Source organism: Bombina bombina, chromosome 5 (genome assembly GCF_027579735.1).
Source record: "Bombina bombina isolate aBomBom1 chromosome 5, aBomBom1.pri, whole genome shotgun sequence".
NCBI classification, from domain to species: Eukaryota; Metazoa; Chordata; class Amphibia; order Anura; family Bombinatoridae; genus Bombina; species Bombina bombina.
This window is the reverse complement of record NC_069503.1, coordinates 135,042,151-135,067,429: the sequence shown is the minus strand read 5'-3', so window position 1 is coordinate 135,067,429 and position 25,279 is coordinate 135,042,151. Positions and strand designations below refer to the sequence as shown.

At 38.2% G+C, this 25,279-nt stretch overlaps 1 protein-coding gene across 3 annotated transcripts; it reads left to right on the top strand.

Annotated features, from left to right (window-relative positions):
* Window positions 1–84: 84 nt before the first annotated feature.
* On the top strand, window positions 85–11,400 carry ANAPC15 (anaphase promoting complex subunit 15). Of its 3 annotated transcripts, none has more exons than XM_053713705.1 (5): window positions 85–172; window positions 1,147–1,267; window positions 4,176–4,235; window positions 8,995–9,129; window positions 10,526–11,400. In XM_053713705.1, exons 2-5 carry the CDS (start codon window positions 1,148–1,150, stop codon window positions 10,571–10,573), a joined length of 363 nt encoding a protein of 120 aa, XP_053569680.1. In that variant the 5' UTR covers window positions 85–172; window position 1,147; the 3' UTR covers window positions 10,574–11,400. The 3 variants fall into 3 exon arrangements, with proteins under 3 accessions (XP_053569680.1, XP_053569681.1, XP_053569682.1); XM_053713706.1 differs by having other exon boundaries at window positions 114–156; XM_053713707.1 differs by lacking the exon at window positions 85–172 and adding an exon at window positions 197–215.
* Window positions 11,401–25,279: the final 13,879 nt, after the last annotated feature.

Genomic DNA, 25,279 nt, shown 5'->3' with positions numbered 1-25,279 from the left:
TAGCTTACCATAGAGAAAACAGGTGTGAGCGCCTGGAGACAGTCTGGTCACGCAATCACTACTTTATGATTAGTGTGGCTGAAGTGCTCGGCCATCTTTGTAGAGTCAGGAGTGTTGTGTATCGGTTGGGTGGTTGTGCTTCCTGCTGTAATCTCGGTGTGCGGTATATACGGTACTGGGTTATTATACGGATGGGTGTAGATCTGCCTCACTTGGTTTGAATGAGCTCTGCTTTGTGTTCTATACCTTCCTAGCATCTTTAACCCATTGAGTGCCATTAGAGAGGGCTTCTAGTTGACTCATTGCCTCCCTTAGGGTCGGTGATTAGCTTTTTGTTGCCCATCCTTGTGTTGATTTGACTTACCTCGGGGTTCCTGTGTTAGTCACACAGATCACTGTGCTGTCAGGAGCATAACTGGGAAGTTTAATTTAGGCTGATGTATTCTGGCTTCCTTATTACAATTATTATTTTCTTTATGCCACCATGTCTAAGGCAGGCATATAGCATTGGCTTTAAAGGGACAGTAAAGTCATCATTAGACATTAAATAATATAAGTAAATTGGAAAGTTGTTTAAATTTATATCCTCTGTCTGAATCATTAATTTGATTCCTTCTCTTTTTATTCTTTGCTGAAAGGTTTATCTAGGAAAGCTCAGAAGTAGCAAATAACCTAGATTCTAGCTGCTGATTGGTGGCTGTGTGTGTATTATATGTTCTACCTAAATCCCTTTAAGGTATACCCCTATATGATATGAAACCCAAACATTTTCTTTTGTGATTCATACAGATCATACCATTTAAAAAAAAGTTTCCAATTTACTTCTATTATCAAATTTGCTTTGTTTTCATGATATTGTTTGTTGAACAGATACCTAGGTAGGCATCTGGAGCACTACATAGAAGGAAACAGTGCTGCCCTCTAGTGGTGTTGCCAATGGGTAACATTCTTGCCAAACTTTTGCCAGAAATGGGCAGGCTCCTACGCTTATTTCCCTGCTTTTCAACAAAAGATACCAAGAGAGCAAAGAAAAAAATTGATAATAGAAGTATATTAGAAAGTTGCGTAAAATCACGTTCTCTATCTGAACAACAAAAGAAAAAGTTTGTTTCATATCCCTTTAATAACAGCCTCTTTTTCTTGCAGAATGTCCACGTTGTTTCCATCACTGTTCCCACAAGTGACTGAGTCCCTGTGGTTTAATTTAGACCGGCCATGTGTGGATGAGAATGAGCTTCAGCAGCAAGAACAGCAGCACCAGGCCTGGGTGAGTACTTCATCCAAATCCCTTGTTGCTCAGGAAAGTGTTACCTTATTACATTTTGTCACAAATGCACTGTGTGAAATATAAAAGGGATGTGAAACTCAATTTTTCTTTCTTTCAGGATTCGAAGCAATGTTAAACAACTTTCTAATTTACTTCTATTATCACATTTTCTTCGTTCTCATGGCATCTTTTGTTGAAAAACAGACTTAAAGGGACACTCAAGTCAAAATTAAACTTTCATTATTCAGATAGAGCATGCCATTTTAAACAACTTTACAATTTACTTCCATTAACAAAATGTGCACAGTCTTTTTATATTTAAACTTTTTGAGTCACCAGCTCCTACTGAGCATGTGCAGGAATAAGTGTGTATGCATTTGTGAATGGCTGATGGCTGTCACATGGTACGTGTATGCATTTGTGATTGGCTGATGGCTGTCACATGGTGTCAGAAAAAAAATCTACTACTCATTTGAAGTTCAGACTAAGTGCTATTGCATTGTCTTGTTATCTTGCATTTGTTGATTATACATATCTACTGTGTTGACTGGTCCTTTAAGCTCAGGAGCGTGTCTGGAGCACTTTATGGCTGCAGATTTGCAAGAAGATTATCCATTTGCAAGAGCACTAGATCGCAGCACTATTTCCTGACATGAAGCGCTCCAGACGCCGACCTAGGCTGGAAACTTTTTTTAAAATTGTATTCTCTATCTGAATCACAAAAGAAAATTTTGAGGTTTCATATCCCTTTAAATGTATTATGCAGAAGCGGCATCTTCATGCTTTAAAGTGAATGTAAAGTTTCATCAAGTAGTTCTGGTTTTTAAAAATACTACTAAAACAGGGGCACTTTCATTCATGAAAATTTACATTGCACCATATTTGTAGAAATACCTCTTCGTCTTGAAAGCCGATCCAGCCCGTCGCAAGCCTCTTCCTACGTCAGCAATGACGGCTCCGGCATCCTCTAATCACGGCTCCCCCCCCCCCCGGGGAAAGCATTACCTAAAGCAATACCGTGATTGGAGGAAGGCCGGAATTGTCATTTCTGACGTAGGAAGAGTCTTGCGACGGGCGGGGGAAGCGACATCATCAGCTATCCGGCTTTCAAGATGAAGAGGTAAGTATTTCTACATATTTGTGTTTAAAGGGACCCTGAACCCAAATTTTTTCTTTCATGATTCAGATAGAGCATGCAATTTTAAGCAACTTTCTAATTTACTTTTATTATCAATTTTTCTTCGTTCTCTTGCTATCTTTATTTGAAAAAGAAGGCATCTAAGCTAAGGAGCCAGCACATTTTGGTTCAGAACCATGGAGAGCACTTGTTTGTTAGTGCTGTCCAATCAGCAAGGACAACCTAGGTTATTCACCAAAAATGGGCCGGCATCTAAACTTACATTCTTGCTTTTCAAATAAACATACAAAGAGAATGAAGAAAATGTGATAATATGAGTAAATTAGAAAGTTGCTTAAAATTGCATGCTCTATCTGAATTACAAAAGAAAAATTTTGGGTTCAGTGTCCCTTTTAATAGCAGTAGTTTTATTATGACATTGGGTTATTGAGAAATGACGAAGCAGGAAAACGGCTGAAAGCTTTCAGGACAGATTTTTTTGATGAAGGGGTCATACTGTCCCTTAATACTTCAATATTAAAGGGGCATTAAACACTTTGAGATGGTAATATAAAATGATAAATTGTATATATAAAACAACTCTGCAATATACTTTCATTATTTATTTTGTCCTCTTTGCCTGTAATTCCATTCTGAAATTGTCAGCTTTTCAGTTCCTGTTAGAAATGGAAGTGCAGAACACTGTTAAATCCACACAACCATTGGCTGCACACTCTAGTGACCTATTTATAACTGTCCCTAATTGGCCACAGCAGAGAAGGTAACACAAGTTACAACACGGCAGCTCCCAGTGTTTTATAGACACTAAAACTTTACACTTATTTTGTCACTTTTTAAACAACTAATGAAACTTTAAAAAATACATCTACATGTTACTCATGGACTAATCTTTTCTTTGAATGCATCATTCTATCTAGCATGTATTTAGTGTTTAATGTCCCTTTAAAGGGACAGGCTACACCTTAGTCATCTTAAAGTCTTACCTTTAGATTAAGCTGCCAATAGCCTTGTGCACCCTTTCTATATAATGCAGCAGGAACAGTAAAAAAAAGTTATTTTAAAATGAATATTGTTTCTGGCCAGCTTTAAAATTGCTGCCAAGCTCAGCCCACTGATGACACAACGATCTGGGCTGCATCTAGGTACTCTGCTAAATAGTATTTACAGTCTGTTGAATCCAACTAGTGAGTCTTTTGTGATTGGACACCATATGCAGCCCATATTATGATGTCATCATTAGGCTGAGCTTGGCAGCCATTTCAAAGTGGCCGGAAACAATATTCATTTTAAAATAACTTTTTTACCATTCCTGTTGCATGATATAGAAAGGGGCAGGAGGCTATTTGCAGCTTAATCTAAGGTAAGACTTTAAGATCACCAAGGTGTAGACTGTCCCTTTAATTTTTAAATTTTGTTTTTATCAAATAAATTTGCTTTAGTTGACACAGTACCACTATTTTCTACATAATAATAATAATTATATTATTGATATTATTTTTATCATTTATTTGTATAGAACCTAAAAATTCTGTAGCGCTGAGATAGGGGTGTACAATGGCAAACATTTGTGGTAAGATAAAATACATAACAGACTAAACAAATCTAGTACAGGAGGAGGGGGGTCCTGCTCTGAAGAGCTTACAGTCTACATGTACTAATATTGATATATGTACTAATATTTTGATTTCATTTTAACAGATTTACATTTTTAGAATAACAAATACAATAATAATGTAACTGTACTAGTGACATCTTTCTCTCCCGCTGCAGCTTCAGAGTATAGCCGAAAAGGACAACAATTTGGTACCTATCGGCAAACCTGCTTCTGAGGTAAGTTGTAGCCAGGCATTGTAATGTGAAACATAGGAGGCTTGCACAAGAAGCTACTTTACATTACTTTTTTGTTAATCCGCTGGCTGGGAGTCCCATGTTCAGCCCTGTTATTGAATTCAGTGAGGATGTCCTCTTAGGTCTGTGTGTTGCTGACTTGCAGACTCCAGTAGGTTTATGGCTTTAAATAAAAAATATTTTATATTTTAAAAGGGTTTAGTAAAGACCTTGTAATTACAATATGTTATGATGGTTAGAAAACAATGCATTAACCTTGCTTGCTGCACTTGTTTTTTCTCAATAGTCAAACTACACCCCAAGAAGAGCCAAGATGGGTTTACTACTGGGGCAGATGCAGTTAGACACAGTCATTATGTTTGCACAATGTTTATCAGTTTCATACCGGATCATCTCAGTTGTGGCCAATTAGGAACAGTGCAGGAAGGTTATGTTTGTGAAATCTGCCTTTGTGCACTTCTGATTCTCAGAATTGGAAATCTTAAAGGGACATAAAACCCAATTTTTTTTTTCTTTCATGATTTTTATAGAACATCAAATTTTAAACAACTTTCTAATTTACTTCTATTATCATATTTTCCTTGTTTACTTGCTATCCTTATTTGGAAAGCAGAAATGTAAGCTCAAGAGTGTGCACGTGTCTGCAGCACTATATTACAGCAGTTTTGCAACAATGTTATACATTAGCAGGAGCACTAAATGGCAGCACTATTTCCTGTCATGTAGGGCTTCAGGCATGTGCACGCTACCTACCTAGGTATCTCTTCAACAAAGAATAACATGATATTTAAATACATTTGATAATAGAAGTAAATTGGACACTTTTTTTAAAAATTGTATTCTCTATCTGAATCATGAAATAATTTATTTGGTGTTTAATGTCCCTTTAAAAGCAGATTTTAGTGCACAAATAACATATTCTGATATTCTAGAGAATGCACTTTTTGCACTAATCAACAATGAACTCTGTTTAGACAGATCTGAGTGCAAAAATAAAATGCTTTAACGTGTTTCCTGCATATAGCTGTGTAACCCCTGCACAGTTTGTTTGCCCACAGCAGCAATGCATTACTGGAAGGTAGCATATGTGTGTAGTCACCAGATAGCTGCTAGTAGAGCATTGCAGTTGCTGAGAATATGCACATATGCTTTTCAACAAAAGATACCAAAAGAACAAAGTGCATTTGATAATAGAAGTACATTTAAAATGACATGCTCTATCTGAACTGTGAAAGCTTAATTTTTGACTTTCCTATCCCTTTAAACATTATAAAGCGGTTAGACAAATACACTATATGACTAAAAGTATGTGGACACCCCTACTAATTGCGTTTAGGCGATTCAGCCACCCTCTTTGGTAACAGGAGCATAACATAAAGCAAACAGCCAGGAAATCTCCATAGACAAACAGAGGCCGTACAATCGGTCGTGCTGACGAGCTCAGTGACCTTAAACGTCGCACTGTCATAGGATGCCATCTTTGGTGGAAGTCAGTTGGTGAAGTTTCTGCCCTACTAGATCTGTCCCATTTAACTATAAGTTCTATTATTGTGAAGTGGAAGCGCCTAGGAGCAACGAGCTCAGCCACAAAGTGGTAGACCGGGCAAAATCAGAGAGCAGGGCTGCCGAGTGTTACAGCACGTAGCATGTAATAACCGCTTATCAGTTGCATCACTCACTACAGGGTCCCAAACTGTCTGTGGAAGCAACATCTGCACAAGAACTGTGCGTAAGGAACTTATTGAAATGGGTTTACATGGCCGAGCAGCTGTGCACAAGCCTCACATCAACGCGAGCAAACATGGAACAGTGCAAACATGTTCTCTGAAGTGCTAAATCCCACTATCTGGCAGTCTGATGGAAGAATCTGCTTTTTGCAGATGGCAGGAGAATGTTACCTACTGGAATGCATAGTGTCTACTGTAAAGTTTAATAGAAGAGGGATAATGTTCTTGAGCTGTTTTTCAGGGTTTGATTAGGCCCCTTAGTTCCAGTGAAGGGTCATCTTAATGTTACAGGATACAAAGACATTTTAGACAATTGGGTGCCTCAAATTTTGTGGCATCAGGTTTGGGGAAGGCCTTTTTCTGTTCCACCATAACTGTGTGTCCCTGTGCACAAAGCGAGGTCCATGAAGGCACACTCCAAAATCCTATGGAAAGCCATTCCAGAAGAGTGGCAGTTGCGTGGGTGGGGATCAACTCCACACTAATGTCCATGGTTTAGGAATGAGATTCCAACAAGCTCATATAGGTGTGATGGCCAGGTGTCTACATACTTTTGTCCATATAGTAAACATGCAGTCCTTAGGAGCTGCAGAGTGACTACATACTTGTGTACACTTTATGGCCATGCAGTCCTTCTTAGGAGCTGCAGAGTGACTACATACTTGTGTACACTATATGGCCATAAAGTCCTTAGGAGCTGCAGAGTAACTACATACTTGTGTACACTATATGGCTATAATTACTACATACTTGTGTACACTATATGGCTATAAAGTCATTATGAGCTGCAGAGTCACTACATACTTGTGTACACTATATGGCTATAAAGTACTTAGGAGCTGCAGAGTCACTACATACTTGTGTACACTATATGGCTATAAAGTACTTAGGAGCTGCACGCTGACTACATACTTGTGTACACTATATGGCCATAAAGCCCTTAGGAGCTGCAGAGTGACTACATACTTGTGTACACTATATGGCTATAAAGTCATTAGGAGCTGCAGAGTGACTACATACTTGTGTACACTATATGGCCATAAAATACTTAGGAGCTGCAGAGTGACCACATACTTATGTACACTATATGGCTATAAAGTCATTAGGAGCTGCAGAGTGACTACATACTTGTGTACACTATATGGCTATAAAGTCATTAGGAGCTGCAGAGTGACTACATACTTGTGTACACTATATGGCCATAAAATACTTAGGAGCTGCAGAGTGACCACATACTTGTGTACACTATATGGCCATAAAGTCATTAGGAGCTGCAGAGCGACTACATACTTGTGTACACTATATGGCCATAAAATACTTAGGAGCTGCAGAGTGACTACATACTTGTGTACACTATATGGCTATAAAGTACTTAGGAGCTGCAGAGTGACTACATACTTGTGTACACTATATGGCTATAAAGTGCTTAGGAGCTGCAGAGTGACTACATACTTGTGTACACTATATGGCTATAAAGTGCTTAGGAGCTGCAGAGTGACTACATACTTGTGTACACTATATGGCTATAAAGTCCTTAGGAGCTGCAGAGTGACTACATACTTGTGTACACTATATGGCTATAAAGTACTTAGGAGCTGCAGAGTGACTACATACTTGTGTACACTATATGGCCATAAAGTACTTAGGAGCTGCAGAGTGACTACATACTTGTGTACACTATATGGCTATAAAGTGCTTAGGAGCTGCAGAGTGACTACATACTTGTGTACACTATATGGCTATAAAGTACTTAGGAGCTGCACGCTGACTACATACTTGTGTACACTATATGGCTATAAAGTCATTAGGAGCTGCAGAGTGACTACATACTTGTGTACACTATATGGCCATAAAGTACTTAGGAGCTACAGTGTGACTACATACTTGTGTACACTATATGGCTATAAAGTGTTTAGGAGCTGCAGAGTGACTACATACTTGTGTACACTATATGGCCATAAAGTTTTTAGGAGCTGCAGAGTGACTACATACTTGTGTACACTATATGGATATAAAGTCCTTAGGAGCTGCACGCTGACTACATACTTGTGTACACTATATGGCTATAAAGTGTTTAGGAGCTGCAGAGTGACTACATACTTGTGTACACTATATGGCCATAAAGTCCTTAGGAGCTGCAGAGTGACTACATACTTTTGTACACTATATGGCTATAAAGTCCTTAGGAGCTGCGGAGTGAGCATATTAGTGGTTGACGGGGTTGTGCAACTGCTGTTGCCAATTGATTCACCCGCTCGGGACCAGCCGTGGTCTGTGGCTCGCTACAGCACATTATCTATGTGTTTAAGCCCCTTTGCAGGGGTTAAACACAGAGTTCCAGAGTGAGTATTTCAAACATTACACATGCTAACAAATAAGAGCAGGTTGTTTTTTCACTACGTCGTCTCTTTATGTTTTAAGTGAGTCTTCCTACTCATGTGACAAGGCACATGGAAGACAAAATTAAACTTTCAAGACGGTTTGTAAAATTAACTAAAAAAAATACTTTCTATTTTGCCTCTATAATCTCTCTTGGTCTCCTTAGTTAAAGCCTGACCCCTTTCCATGAGAGCATACTTAGGTACGCTCAGGAGTGCATGTGTTTTAAGCAGTATGTGCAGCAATATTATAAATAGTGCTGAATGATAGAAAGGAACACCCCCAGCTATTGAAGCCAAACAATTGAGATTTTGTTAACACAATGGCAGTGGCAAGCCCTGTCGTCTCCATACTCAAGTCCAGATTGGGTCCTCCAAATAAGGAAAGAGGTTCAAACAATTGTCTATATCATAAATGTCTAATTATGACTGTCCCTTTACAATATTACAATCGCTGCTCTTTCATACACATAATACAAAATCCCTTTATAAATATTAGTTGGACAATAAGGAGGTTCCCCCCCCCCTCCCAAATGCTGGACCTAGCTTGTGTTTTTGGGATATAATGAATATACTACAATAATTAATGTCACAAATCTCTCCTCTGTTATAACCGCTGTCTCTCTTCATTTTCAGCCATATGACGAAGAGGAGGAGGAAGACGATGAGGACGATGAAGACAGCGAGGAGGACTCAGAGGATGACGAGGATATGCAGGATATGGATGAGATGAACGATTACAACGAGTCACCAGATGATGGGGAAATAGAGGTGAGCAGCAGCCGTAAACTAGTTGTTGTTTTATTGTCAAGACCAGAGAGGCAAATAGATTTGTTCTTATGATTGGCCACACACTCCTTAATCAGAGGGACTTAGCCTTATTAAAGGGATAGTCTAGTAAAAAAAAACTTAAATTATTCAGATAGAACATGCATTTACTTCTTCTGTTATCAAATTTGTTTCGTTCTCTTGGTGTCTTTTATTGAAGAGTAAAACTAGGTGGGCTTATAAGAGCTCAGGAGTACTCTATGGCAGCAGTGTTTTGGAACATTATATAACAAAGCTACAAATAATGTTTCAGATACAAAAATATCTATTTTACCAGCCAGACCAGGTAGGTTACTTTTTGCGTGTTATCTCCCAGTTACATAGCTTTTTCTACAAAGCCATATTCATATTTTCAGTATAATATGTGGTGTTTTCATGGGCAAAAGTAACTATTTCAAATGACAAAATAAAAGTAAAGATGTTGTCTGCAATCAATTTAATACACTCCAGTAGGTACAATGGATCATTTGGGCACATTAAAGGGGAAACATTTTACAGTACAATGTTCCTTTTTAATCGTATGAAGCTGACGCAGCAGTTTTGTGAAATGGGACTTCAGGTATCAGAATAACCAGCTCCATAAGCTACAACCACTTAAAACAGAGGCTCTGTTGTTTACCTGATTCTGTGTGAGTTTAGAGCAAATCTTGTGAACTTTAAACATATCAATGAATACATATTTTCATAATTAATTTCTTGTGGTAATGCCACTGTCTGCTCATGCTAGTACAAAGCTGCCAGTGACGCAGTCTGATCACAAGATCTACTGTATGTTATTCAGATAACTTACAATCGCTCTGAATTTAAAACCGTGAACTGCGTAGCTGTAGCCGTATCCTCCTATAGGATATATTTATTGGGGTTTTTTTTCTCCATAAATTCTTATACATTTCATCCTTATTCCAAATGACCAAATGTTAAATTCTGCAGCATAGGTTTACTGTAGTAATTAGTCTGTCTTTCTTGACAAATTTAAAGGATAATGCCGGGGTGCTATATATAATAGTTATTAGATCCTCATTATCATGTAAGGAAGGAGTTGGTGAAATGTATTTTTTGTATTAATTGTTCAATTTCCTATTTTTTTTCAAATATCAATTACATTGTGCTTTATCATAAGAGGATACATAGAAATTTGTTCTTAATTAAATGCATAAATTGTCCAACATTTGTTCTTTTTATAAAACTACTATCGCACATTTTCTTTGAGCTTCACGTTACCAGGTTACCTCCTAGAGGTCATTCTTTATTACAACACTTGTTTTAATTTGTCCATTTTACTTTTATCAATTATGAGTTTGGTACATGTGGTTATTATTTTCATTTGTGTTTTCCCTAGGCTGATATGGAGGGGACTGAACAAGACCATGACCAATGGATGATCTAACTACATTTGTGTTCCAAAGCTCCTGCCGATTGGTGATAGAGAGCTAACGTTGTAGACCAGAATATTGTCGCTGCCAGGAGACGTGTATGATATTAAAGGGTCATGATACTCAATGCTAAATAAGTTGAATGTGATGCAGCATATCTGTAAAAAGCTAATTGGAAAATATCACATAAACATCTCTGTACAAAAAAAAAAAATTACCTCAAAAAATGTTCAGCTCACCAGAGTAAGTGCTCTGTGAGCAGTTATCCTTCAGCTACTTTCTATTTGCATTGCAAAAAAAATAAACAGCCAATCCAGCTTTATCATCAGTGCTGAGATCACACTTTGATTTATCATAGTAAACTTCCTTACTCTGAGGAGGCTACTGAGGGCATTTTGAGGTAAAATATATTCTTTATATACAGAGCTGTTCATGTGATATTTTCTAGTCGGCTTTTTACAGATATGTTGCATCACTTTCAAGAGCTTCATCATTTGGGCATCATATCGCTGTAAACGCTCAGTGCTGACACTAGACCTAGCAGTTATCTAATAATGTGTGGTTGCGTTATTTCGAGAGCATTATAACCAAGTGTGTACTGAAATAACGGACTGATCCAAGAAATGTGTAGAGGAGCTTGCTCACCTGAATGTTTTACAGACAAGCCTGGGCCCTAACTGCAACTCAGTACTTTTTTTTTGTTTTTGTTTTTTATCCAAGGAATAGCTTCATTTGTACCATACTGATTTATTGTATCTTCTAGAAATGAACTAATCTCAGAGTTTTTGGTGGGATTTATTTATTAAAGAAAATTAAAACTTATTTCTTTTACAAAAAAAAAGTGATGTGTATTTCTTTCATATAGATAAGAGTCCACGATCTATTACTCCTGGGAACTATCTTTCCTGCCGCTAGGAGGAGGCAAAGATTCCCAAACCTCAGAGCTCTATATCAACCCTCCCACCTCTATGGTTATCAGTCTTGTCTTTGCCTCCGCTGGAGGTAGGTGAAGAATGAAGATGTGCAAGATTGTTTATTTTAGCTTTTCCTTGTTAGGACCCTGAAGTTCCCCTCTTCATTACTGACTTAGTCATGAGGGACATATTTGGAGTATTAAGCATTAAAGGGACAGTATACACTCATTTTCATATAACTGCATGTAATAGACACTACTATATAGAATAAGATGCACAGATACTGATATAAAAATCCAGTATAAAACTGTTAAAAAAAAACTTACTTAGAAGCTGTCAGTTTGGCTCTGTTGAAAAGGTAGCTGGAAAGCCCACTGCAAGTGGGAAATAAGACACTCCCCCCTCCCCCTTCTTTTGCATATGAAAAGACCCTTTACACAAACAGGAGCAAGCTGGAGAAGGTAGCTGACGGTATTCACATAAAACTTTGGGGCTTGGTTAGGAGTCTGAAAATCAGACCAATGTTTTTTTAAAAATAAGCAAAACTATAAATTTAAAAAAAAAAAAAAAAACTTTATGGGCTTTATAAATAGATCATCTACAAAACATTTATGCAAAGAGAAAATGAATACATTACCTTGTATCCTTTTCATTTAAATGGATAAAGATATTCTTTTCTGACATTTAGTGCAGGAAACTTCCTTTGCACTTATTTGTCTTATTTCCTACTCCAGGATATGCTTGAGCTTTCTACTGATACATTCTCAGTACTAGGTTAAAAGCTTTTGAGGTAAGTTTGTTTAGGGGGCTCCTTCAGGACCCTTGGCCAGCTTATTGGTGCTAGCTTCATTAGCACATATACTTGAGCTCAGAGGGATATTTTATATTTCTTATATATATGAATGTTACTTTTTAGTGCCTTTTTGTTTTTGCACTTAGTGAGTTTATTCTTTTACAAAACAAAATGGTGCTTATTTCCATTGTTTACTTGCAGTACATTTTACTATTGAACCATTATTATTATAATTTATTGTCCGGTATTTGTAGAGCGCCAACAGATTCTTCAGCGCTATAAACATAGGCTATAAACATAGGCGGTATACAAGATAACATTTATAGGGATTAAATGGGTAGAGGGCCCTGCCGCAGGGGCGTATTACCGCCTAGGCAGACAAGGCCCGTGCCTAGAGCGGGAGTTTGGAAGGGGCGGCAGTTTTTGGAGTCATTCTCCACTCTCCATTCTTCTTGTCAAGTGGAGTCTCCTGCCATGGCCCTCCCTATCTGCGGTGCATCCATCCACTGTGCTATACCTCCCTTAGATATCCGTCTGACAAATAGTCACCCACTTCTTCCCCTAGACACATTCTGGTTGGGGCAGGAGAAGAGGTGGCAGTTAGCCGGGAGAAAGAGACTTAAGCGCATAGCGAATAGCGACGCACCACAAGCCACGCATGGCAACACACCACAAGCCGCGCATAGTGACACACCATAAACCCCTCCCCAACAACTCAGCGACAAGGAGGGAACCAAGGTGATGATATGCGGAGGACATGCAGGCCGGCGAGTGGCAAGCCAGTCACTAGTACTGCTGGGGGGCGTCAGGGTAAAGCAGCCAGCATCCAGGAGTGGCCACCAGGCAAGCATACAATGTGAAAGTCCGAGAAGGTACCGACTTCATGTGACAAATTATGGAAATAATCTAGCAGCAGTTTTCATGGCTAATTTTTTTCCCCCATTATTTACTTATCACCAACATCTACAGTCAGAGCATGTTAATTAAATTTGCACTGTGCCATGTTCAACTTTGACATGTTTACTCAAGTTTTCAAGTTTTTGTCCAACAGCTCTGAAAGGAAATTAGACATAGCTGCTCACAGTGGCCAAGTAGAAAATGTACTTTTTCTCCTAACTTTAACATTGAGTTGACTAGTGTAACTTTTCTCCCCAAAGTAACTAGTAAACTTGGGGTGTGCTTTTTTTTTTTAAACATTTTTAATACATTTATTATTGCAATATAATCTTATAGTGAATTTCATGCTTATTGGCTCAACAGTTTATAGGATCTGTATGTATGTGTGTGTGTATATATATATATATATATATATATATATACATATACAGAAAGATATATAGACATATATATTTATATATCTATATATACATACATACATACATACACTCACTCTATATGTGTGTATATATATATATATATATATATATATAACCTGGGTGTATGCACGTTGGGGGCGGGGGGGGGGGGGGCAGCACTAAACCTAAATACGCCACTGCCCTGCCGAGAGTTTCACTGTTGTAGTCGGCTCTTTTGAAGGCGATCTACAAACAGCTGGGCTCATAGGCTTACATGCTAAGGGGTTCAAGGGGATAGCAATGGAGTTAGGAAAGGTTAGTGTAGGTTGTATGCATCCCTGAATAGTAGAGTCTTTAGGGAGCACTTGAAGCTGTTAAAACTAGGGGAGAGTCTTGTACTTGCCTTATTCCTGTAACTGATCCTGTATTATTTCAAGGAAGAATGTCCTCCATATTTTGTTCTATTTGAAACATAATGTCAGAATAGCTTGTCATGCATCATTACAATATACAAAAAATGCACCTCTTGCACATCAATGAACATAAAAATACTAAATAGTGTTTTCAACAGTGAATATTGCAAAGTTAGCAAATTATACTGATGCTAGCTATCAAGCCCCAGAATAGTTTCAACAGTAATCACAGAAACATATTGGGGGCACCACATAGCATATCAAAAGGCTTTACGATGCTCTTCTCTATACGAATTCCAGAAAGGTACTCAAAATAAGTAACCATACACATGACAGGTCTATGCTGAACAAGCTCAGAGTTAAAAGTAGATCAGCAAAGATGGAAGTTACGGTTTCTTGATATATCAATTCGCTCTTCATATCCACAAATATATCAACATAAGTTTTATTTAAAACTTCTTACACCAAGTATTATCAAACATAGAATTGTTCACATTAAAAAGTATCTATACAACAAATTGCAATTGGTTTCTCAGCTCTCATCTACTCCAGCTGATTCCTCAGACAAAATGATTGATGACGTATGGAAGGTCCTGACATCACCTGAAGATTATGTCAGTGTCCCTGGCAACCAACGCTAACCACAGAACGTCATCACATCTCACGTTTATGCAGCTCGAACGTCACACACAATCCCATTAAAAAAATTAATGAACACCATCTTTATTAATGGAAAAATAGGCAACACACTATAGAAATTGCTATCAACTACTTGCAATATCTTGCTATTATACTAAAATCAATTGGTGACATCAATTAAGTTCATTAAAATATTAAGCAAATAAAACAGGAATTTTATTATAACAAATAAAAAAAACAATTCAATGATAAATACAATATTAATATTTTCATTTAAGCCATCAGGATTTTAAGTATGCATTTTATAAATCCAGAAGGACTTCTCTCTGTCTTTATTTGGTTAATCTATTACAAACTGCATGATTTAAAACCGATATCTGCTCCATGGGGTGTACATAATTTGTTTAATTTGAAAAGCAAGATAACGCCTTTACTACCCATTCCCTAGCTTTGCACTACCAACATTGTTATATGAATATACTTTATAACCTCTAAATCTATGCCTGATTGTTAGCCCCTGCAGGGCACCTGTTATCTCAGTGCATTTTATTATCTTTTCACAGCCAGACATTGCTAGTTCGTGTGTGCCATATAGATTTCATTGTGCTCTGTCTTGTGGAGTTATGCAGGAACCAGCTCACATTGTCTAAAATGCAAGTTTGTAGAAAAGCACTGAGATAAAGGGGGTGGGGTGGGTGGTGCAGAGGCTTAGATACAAGGTAATTACAGAGGTAAAAAGTGTATTAATATAACAGTGTTGGTTTTGCAAAACTGGGGAATGGGTAATAAAGGGATCATCTATCTTTTTAAGCAATGAACATTTTCAAGAAGACTGTCCCTTTTAATTTTCATCATATTTCCCTTACCCTTATGTTTTAATGTTACATGTCGAGAGAGAGACAATGTTTCAATCTACCCTTCTTTATGTTCCTAAGGTGTTCAGACCATTTCTTTCCTAAGATATAGTGAGTCCACAGCTTGAGTAATTGCTGTTGGGAATATCACTCCTGGTCAGCAGGAGGAGGCAAAGAGCAGCACAGTTAAACTGCTAAGTATCACTCCCTTACCCACAACCCCCAGTCATTCTCTTTGCCTTCGGTGCATGGAGGAGGTGAAGTTTAGGTGTCTGAAGAAAATTTTTGATTTAATCTACAAGCAAGTTTTCCACGTCATTCCTTGCAGCAGGGTAGTAGTGGCTTTAAAGCAGTTAGGCATTTGTAAAGAGGTACTTACTGTGTTTTCCTAACAATTGCTGCCCTCGTTTAGAATGCTAGAATTGGCTACTCTGTTCTTTCTTTTTCAAATGTCTCTGTGAAGAACTGTGTCCTCTCATACCTTGTAACTGTCTACATGCCAGACAGAGGAGCAGGTAAGTGCTTTTTCTTCCAGTTGGGAAGACCATGCACTTAACAAATTAAAAGACACTGCTTTTTTATTGGGACATAGATAATCCTGTTGCATGGGTTACACTGGGGCATAAAGCAGGCACTGTAGCATGTGTGAGACTAACATTTAAACTCTTTTAAAAATAAAGGGTCAAATGTTTTTATTAGGCTTTATTTTCTGACACATTTACTTGATAAAACAATACAAGTTTAAACTGAAAGTAAGGCTGAATTTTCTATTTCAGCAGCTTATTAATTTTCCTCTAAAGTCAATCTGTGACGAATCAAACCTTCTCAATGTCACAATAGAGGGGTGTGGGCATGAAGGGGTTAATGGCACACAGCTCTGGTTCCCTTATCCTTGCAACTCTGCAAAAGGACCTTTAAAGAGACACCTCATTAACACCACATCTGGTCCACACTGCTCTAATTAACAATTTCTCTGCTGCCACCACCAAAACTTTTAAAATTAAAGGGGAGTTTTGGGGAACCCCTAAAAACTCACACTATTTAATACTTAGGTAACGTGCCTTTAACCTTGTCTCTTACTTGTCAAATTCCTTATCTTATCTTACTTATTATCAAATTCCTTTAGATATGTGGAGAGCTGCTGATCATGTTGATGTCTTTGGTCCCCAGGGCAGTTCTGCCTAAAAAAGTCTCTGTTGCATACTTAAAAAAAAATTCCTTTGTCTTGTCAAAGACAACGCCCGGGTTATAATTTACAACGAGTCTGGCCAATAAAAAGAAGTCTTAGCTCCCACTATCAGTCTCCAAGGGGAGGAGCGTTCTGCATTCCTACACACAGTTACACTACTAAGAAGGGGGGGAGATCTCAGCTTACAGCCTTCTGAACGCAGATTTTACACAGAAAAAGGCAATTCACATTAACCTTTTTCCAGGCTGAGAACACAATACCACCTCTGCTGAGTAGCCAATCCAGGTATCAACTACTCCACATGATTGTATCATGACACAATCTTCTGGCGATTCCTTACAAGGGCAAAACCTTTTTTGGACCTGGTTTGGCAGAAATTATCTCTGATATTACGGGTGGAAAAGGGTCTTTTCTACCTCAAGATAAGAAGAATAGGCCTAAAAGACAGAGTAATTTTTCTTTCCTTTCGTAACTTCAGAGGAAAACCTTCCCCTTCTTCTTCTAAGCAGGAACATTCCAAGTCTTCTTGGAAACCCAATCAGTCTTGGAAAAGTGGAAAAAATCAAAGAACCCCGCAGCTGATTCCAAATCAGCATAAAGGGTTTGCCCCCGATCTGGGATCGGATCAGGTGGGGGGCAGACTTTCTCAGTTCTCTCAAGTCTGGATATGAGATGTCCCAGATCCCTGAACTGTGGACATAGTATCCCAGGGTTACAAATTGGAATTCAAGACTTTTCCTCCCAGAGGCAGATTCCATCTCTCAAGATTATCTGCAGACCAGATAAAGAGAAAGGCGTTCTTGAAATGTATACAACATCTTTCCTCCCTGGGAGTGATAGTTCCAGTGCAGAAACATAGTCTCGGGTTCTACTCCAACCTATTTGTGGTTCCCAAAAAAGAGGGAACTTTCCATCCCATTCTAGACTTTAAGTGTCTAAACAAGTTTCTCAAAATTCCATCCTTCAAGATGCAGACTATACGCTCCATTCTTCTTTTAGTACAAGAGGGTCAGTTCATGACAACCATAGACCTAAAGGATGCATCTCTTCATGTTCCTATTCACAGGGACCATCACAGATTCCTGAGATTTGCCTTTCTGGACAAACATTTACAGTTTGTGGCCCATCCATTTAGTCTAGTCATGCTCCCAGAATTTTTTTCAAAGGTTCAGGGGGCTCTTTTGGCAGTGATCTGTTCTCGTGGAATTGCTGTGGCACCCTACCTGGATATTAGTTCAGACGCCATCTTTTCAACAAGCAAAATCTCACACAGAGATATTGTTGTCTTTTCTTCGTTCCCACGGATAGAATGTGAATCTGGAAAAAAGCTCCCTTTCCCCTGCTACAAGAGTAGTGTTCTTAGGGACCATAATAGATTCTCTATTGATGACAGAGGTCAGAAAAAACAAAATTATTTCCTGTTGCCTCTCTCTTCAGGCTACTTCTCATCCTTCAGTGGCTCAATGTATGGAGGTAATCGGTCTGATGGTGGCTTCAATGGACATTATTCCTTTTGCTCAATTCCATTTAAGAGCTCTCCAGTTGTGCATGCTCAGACAATGAAATGGTGACCATGTGGATATATCTCAGAGAATAGAGTTAGATCAGTCGTCAAGGGACTCTCTCCCATGGTGGATTTCTCAGGAACATCTGTCTCCGGGCACATGCGTTCGGAGACCTTTCTGGGTGATTGTGACCACGAACGCCAGCCTGCTGGGCTGGGGAGCAGTCTGGAACTCGTTAAAAGCTCAGGGCCTTTGGACTCGGGAGGAGTCTGCTCTTCCCATCAACATCTTGGAGTTGAGGGTGATTTACAATGCTCTATTCACTTGGCCTCAGCCCAGTTTATCAGGTTTCAGTCAGACAACATAACCTCTGTGGCTTACACCAATCACCAGGGAGGAACTCTTTCCTTAGCCATGAAGGAGTTTACTCAAATTCTTCAGTGGACAGAGACCCTCAATTGCTGTCTATCTGCCTCTCACATTACAGGAGTAGACAACTGGGAAGCGGATTTTCTGAGTAGACAGACTTTTCATCCCGGGGAGTGGCAACTCCATCCGGAGGTGTTTTCCAGCTTAGCCCTCAAATGGGTGGTGCCGGAGTTAGATCTTATGGTGTCCCATCAGAACGCCAAGCTTATAAGGTACAGTTCAAGGTCAAGAGATCCGCAGGCCGTTCTGATAGATGCTCTGGCGGTTCCTTGGGTTTTCAGGTTGGCATACCTGTTTCCTCCATTTGCTCTCCTTCCATGAGTCATTGCTCGTATCAAACAGAAGATGGTGTCAGTGATTCTAATAGCCCCTGCGTGGCCTCGTAGGATCTGGTTTGCAGACCTAGTGGAGATGTCATATCTCCCACCTTGGAGACTACTTTTGAGGAACGATCTTCTGATTCAGGGTCCCTTCCTTCATCCAAATCTTGTTTCTCTGAAGCTGACTGCTTGGAGATTGAATGCTTAATTCTGTCAGCGCGTGTTTTTTCTGAGTCGGTCATTGAGACCATGATTCAGGCTCGCAAGCCTGTTACTAGAAAGATTTACCATAAGATATGGCGTGAATATTTTTATTGGTGTGAATCCAAGGGCTACTCTTGGAGTAGAATTAGAATTCCTAGAGTTTTATCTTTTCTTCAGGAAGGCCTGGAGAAGGGATTGTCAGATTTCTGCATTATCAGTTTTACTACATAAACGTTTAGCATATGTGCCAGATGTGCAATCTTTTTGTCAGGCCTTGGTCAAAATCAGGCCTGTCTTTCAGTTTGTTGCTTCTCCTTGGAGCCTTAACCTTGTTCTTAAAGTTTTACAGCTGGCTCCGTTTGAGCCGTTGCATTCCATAGACATTAAGTTGTTATCTTGGAAGGTTTTGTTTCTTGTTGCTATCTCTTCTGCTCAAAGAGTCTCAGAATTCTCAGCTCTGCAGTGTGATTCCCCTTATCTTATTTTTCATGCCGATAAGGCAGTTCTTCGTACTAAGTTAGGTTTCCTTCCTAAGGTTGTTTCTAATAGAAATATCAATCAGGAAATTGTTGTTCCCTCTTTGTGTCCTAATCCTTCTTCTTTCAAAGAATGTTTATTACACAATTTGGATGTTGTACGTGCTCTTAAATTCTACAGGCGACTAGGTATTTTCGCCAGTCCACTGCCCTCTTTACTGTTTCTCTGGGAAACGTAAAGGTCACAAAGCTACTGCTACTACTCTTTCTTTTTGGTTACAAAGTATAATAAGTTTGGCTTATGAGACTGCTGGACAGCAGCCTCCTGAGAGAATTACGGCTCATTCCACAAGAGCTGTTTCCTCTTCTTGAGCGTTCAAAAATGAATCTTCTGTGGAACAAATTTGCAAGGCTGCAACTTGGTCTTCTCTACATACTTTTTTCCAAATTTGATACTTTTGCCTCAGCTGAGGCTCCTTTTGGGAGAAAGGTTCTTCAAGCTGTGGTGCTATCTGTTTAGGACTGCCTGTCTTGTCCCTCCCTATTTATCCATCTCCTCTAGCTTGGGTATTGGTTCCCAACAGTAATTACTCAAGCCGTGGACTCACCATATCTTAGGAAATACAGTTATTCTTTTGACAATAACCTCAGGCACCTCTACACCTTGTGTTACTCCTTTTTCTCCATTTCCCTTTGGTCAAATGACATGGGGTTGTGGGTAAGGGAGTGATACTTAGAAGTTTAACTGTGGTGCTCTTTGTCTCATCCTGCTGGCCAGGAGTGATATTCCCAACAGTAATTACTCAAGCTGTGGACTCACCATATCTGGAAATAAATGTATTAGGTAAGCATACATTTTGTTTATTGTTTTGCGCTTATGACAGGTTCTCCCAATTTATTGCATCCCACATTTGCATTGTAGGAGATAGATAACACATCTTGAATTACAATTCATTGAGGACTCAATATCAAAAGATTGTTGACTCACTGTGGACCTACATTTAGATCCATCCACCAACAGTGCCTTACAGGTGGTAAAATTATTTCTATTGCACCTATACATTCTCTTAAAACGTTTCTTCATGAATAGAGAATTTGAAACATTTCACACACTATCCAACTTCTCAATTAACAAGACCAAATCTGAGATCTTAAATATAAATATAACTAACATTGAACAGCAAGCTATCAAAAAACTTACCACATACACCTGGTGCCCTTCAGCATTAAAATATCTAGGAATTAAATTGGCCCCTACAATAGACGATATATTCATATTGAACTATATTAAACATGCAATTATCAATGATCTTTCTTCTTGGAGGACCAAACAGATTTCGTGGTTGGGACGCATAGAAGTAATCAAAATGAATATTTTCCCGAGGATGTTATATTATATTCAGACATTACCCATCCCACTCCCCAAACATTATCTACCATCTATACAGAAAGCATTTAGAGATTACATATGGAACAAAAAGCTACCTAGAATTCATCAACACACAATGCAATCTCCCAGAACACTAGGAGGTATGGGGGTCCCAAATTTAGAAATATACAGACAAGCTATATTTTTACAAAGAATCGTAGATTGGAATATTCACTACCATCATAAGAGATGGGTCCCCCTAGAACATTCAATATCCCAAAGACCTCATCTTGGGCGTCTCTGCTGGAGTAACTCTATCAAGCCTAGTCTAAAAGCTGACGATAACCTGGTGACAAGGGAGACCTATCAGGTCTGGACAAAAACCATACACACATCTTTATTTATCTCCTCCATACCATCCCCACTGACATCTTTGCTAGAAAATGGAGAATTTATACTGAGTCCATTCACAAACTCCTCGACTACAGACTCGATAAACAGGGACTTTACTATACGACAGATGGTCACAAATGAGACAATACGCACACAGACTGACCTAATAACAGAGGGACATGACTGCTTTGTTAACTGGTTCACTTACAGACAAGCCAGAAATTTTATACTCAAACACAGAGACCACAACAACATGACAAGGCCATTGACCAATTTCGAAACCCTATGTGTACAACCCCCTCCGCTCAGGCATACACTAGCCAGAATTTATAAACTGCTGATACAGAAGCTGCCAGGTTATATACCGCCATACTTAGAAAAATGGGAAACTGACCTGGGGGTTATTATATCTCCCCAGACGAGCAATTCGATACTTCAAGCCACCATCAAATCTTCTGTCTCATCTTCCATACTGGAAACTAATCTCAAATTACTACACAGATCGTATTTTACCCCAGAAAAATTACACCGCCTATTCCGCTCACAACCTAATAAATGTTGGAGATGCGGACATGTAAATAGTAATGCAGCCCATATGTGGTGGTGGTGTAATGCCATCCAGAACTTTTGGAGACAGGTAGTTGAAGAGGCAGAGAGCATAATGGGAACAATATTCCCACTAGACCCCCTAATATGGTTATTGAACAAAAATCCTAAAATTAAATATAAGCCCTACCTCCGTTTATTTAGGATTATGACCAATGGGGCAAAACAATTGATAGCCAAAAACTGGAAATATAGTGGAGCTCCACCACTAAATATGTGGGTTCATAAGGTTTCCGAATTGATTTCACTAGAAGAATACTATTACCTTAAAAATGAGAAAATGGACATTTATGCAGTGATAACCCAGACTTGGGACACATATCTTCAATTGCTAACGGAAAAACAATCCACAATAAATTAGGCTGGTTGGGATTCCCGGGTGGGGCGGGACGGACCCATTTTTAATCCCTCTTTCCCCCTCTCCCCTTTTTTTTTTTCCCTTTCCCCTTTTTCTTTTCCCTTTTCTTTCTTTTTTTTGTTGTTGTTGTGTTTTTTTTTTTGTTTTTTTTTACAACCTTGGGAGTTTAAACCCTTTATAAAGGTTTTGATGAAGTAATTAGAAACTCCCCTAGGAACATTAGCTATAAATACTTTTATTAAACAGAGATTTCTAGAATGCTGAATACTCACAACATGTTATCTTAGTATATTTTGTATTAGTTTCATGATAATAAAAATTGGACAACTGTTGAAATTGTAACAACATGGAGCTGCGTCTCCTATTATATGTATCGCAATATACAATATTCAATTAAAAAAAAAAAAAAAAACGTTTCTTCATTAAAATATTACTTAGCCAATTGTTATTGTTGGACTTTCATTTCAAATGATTCTTCTTTAATTTGGAAGCTACTCCATAACTGGGGGCCACTTTAGATTTAATGGTTGGAGCCCTTGTGTAAACACATTTTGGAGTGTTTTCTAATAAATTTTTGCGAATTAGGTCTTTCTGTAAGACACCTGAAAATGTATAAAAAATACCTCTTATCTTATTGAAATTACCATTAAATTGAGTGATGAATAATCACCATCATCCTTGATTTTTTTTTCTATTTTCTTTCCAACTTCTTTGAAGGATTAATTTTCTACCTATATTCCTAGCTCTTAGATAACTGGTCTCCAATAGATTAACAGGATAACCTTTCTCTAAAAATCTGTCTAAGTATGGCTGATAGATCAATTTCATGAACAAACTGCACAATTTATCTTAAGACACCAAAATTGGTTAAATGGAATATTTATTTTCCATTTTATAAAATGGTTACTCTGCTAATTTAAGAAATTACTACAATCTACTTTCTTGAAAAAGTATATGTACTAATTCTGCCATATTTGTCCTACCCTATAAAAAGATCAAGAAAGTCTATATGTTCAGAATGGTTCTTATAAGTGAATGTTAATTCAGATTCATTGAAATATGATACAAAGTGATCTATACTGGTTTGATCACCTTCCCATATAAACAAGATAGTCTATATGTCTACCATAGAAGACCAGGTTCATTCCAAAGTCTCCACCATAAATGTATTTGGCCTCAAAACTACTCATATTCAAATAAGTGAAGCTAGCGGAGAACCTGGTCCCAATGGCTAATTTGATTTGTAAATAATATTTGTCCCGATATATTATAAATATTTGAGTTGAAGAATAACTTTATAGATTCTATCAAAAATGTATTTTTGTTTGATGCATATATCCTATATTATAAAAGGCCAGGTATGTTTGTCTTGCGCTGCAGTCATGCGCAGTAGAGACTGCAGCGCGATACAAACATACCTGGCCGTAAGGAAGGATCAGTCAGTGACCGCCGACTGCGCGAGACTTCAAAAGGCCGTGAGGATCGGTCATGCGCATTAGGGACCGAGCAAGACAGGCCTTAACTCCTCTGCCTTGATCTTGCTAAAAGTAGCAAGTTCGCACTATTTCTGCATGCCCCAAAAAATGTATAGTTTTGCTTATTTTTAAATAACATTGCTCTGATTTTCAGACTCCTAACCAAGCCCCAAAGTTTTATGAGAATACCGTCAGCTACCTACCCCAGCTTGCTCCTTTTTGTGTAAAGGGTCTTTTCATATGCAAAATAAGGGGGAGGGGGGAGTGTCTTATTTCCCACTTGCAGTGGGCTTTCCAGCTACCTTTTCAACAGAGCTAAACTGAGAGCTTCTAAGTAAGTTTTTAAACAGTTTTATACTGGATTTTTATATATGTATCTGTGCATTTTATTCTTTATAGTAGTGTATATGAAAATGAGTGTATACTGTCCCTTTAAGTACTCACATTTCATCACTATTCCGATCATATGAGGAAAGGTTAAAGATGCTATTTAGTAAAAAAAAAATTTTTAAATCTTTCCTTTTCCTTGTTTACATACATTTTTTGTTCTTTCTAGTGTTTCTTTCTTTGGGAAATTATTTGAAATATAATTCCATTTTCTAGGGATAGACCGATATATCGGAGCAGACGATTTTTATGGCCGATATTTGGAATTTCTGAAATTACGTTATCAGCCAGAAACTTACCGATATGGAGCAAATCAAAAGAAATTTAGCTCTGTGTGCTTCAGGGAAACGATGTAGTTTTAAGTGACACAAATCATAAATATTACATATAAGCTGGACATAGCATAGCATCTAATAATAAATAACTGTCAGAGTATATGAATATTATGATGAATATTACATATGTATACATATATATGTATATATATATATATGTATATTTTATACACTGTATATGTTAGATGAGACCTCAGGATTAATTGAACATGAGTTTGTTGAACACAGCTTCTAATCCACAGGGGGTCCCAACCCCCTTACCAAATGGGTTAGCTGGATGAATACACGTTTATCAGGATTGAAAATCAGCATAGCCTTTTGAAGCACGACCCCTGCAGTGTAAAATACACAAACATTTTTTTTCTAAAGGAACTAACTCAGTGACCCTATTCATTTGACTATATATGCAGAGTTTTATAACTCCAAGACATTTGGTGATGAGAGAAAAATATGCTTGGAAGCCCTCTGGTATTTGTCACCTAAGTTTTGTGATTTCAAAGTAAGATGTGTTGCAAATACACAGCTAGGGGGAAGGTGACACAGATAGAGTTGGATGCATTTTGCAAGGGGAACAATGCCAGTTTTCCATGTATGTTTAAAATGATTCATGATGTATATATTGAAATTAAACACATCATATTAAATAGATAATTGCTGCAGGGGATATTTGTGTAGGAAATAGATTCAGAATTGGTATAGATTGGATAACCATTTTTATGGTCCCATATTTGGAGTGCATATATATATATAAAATACTTAATCTTAT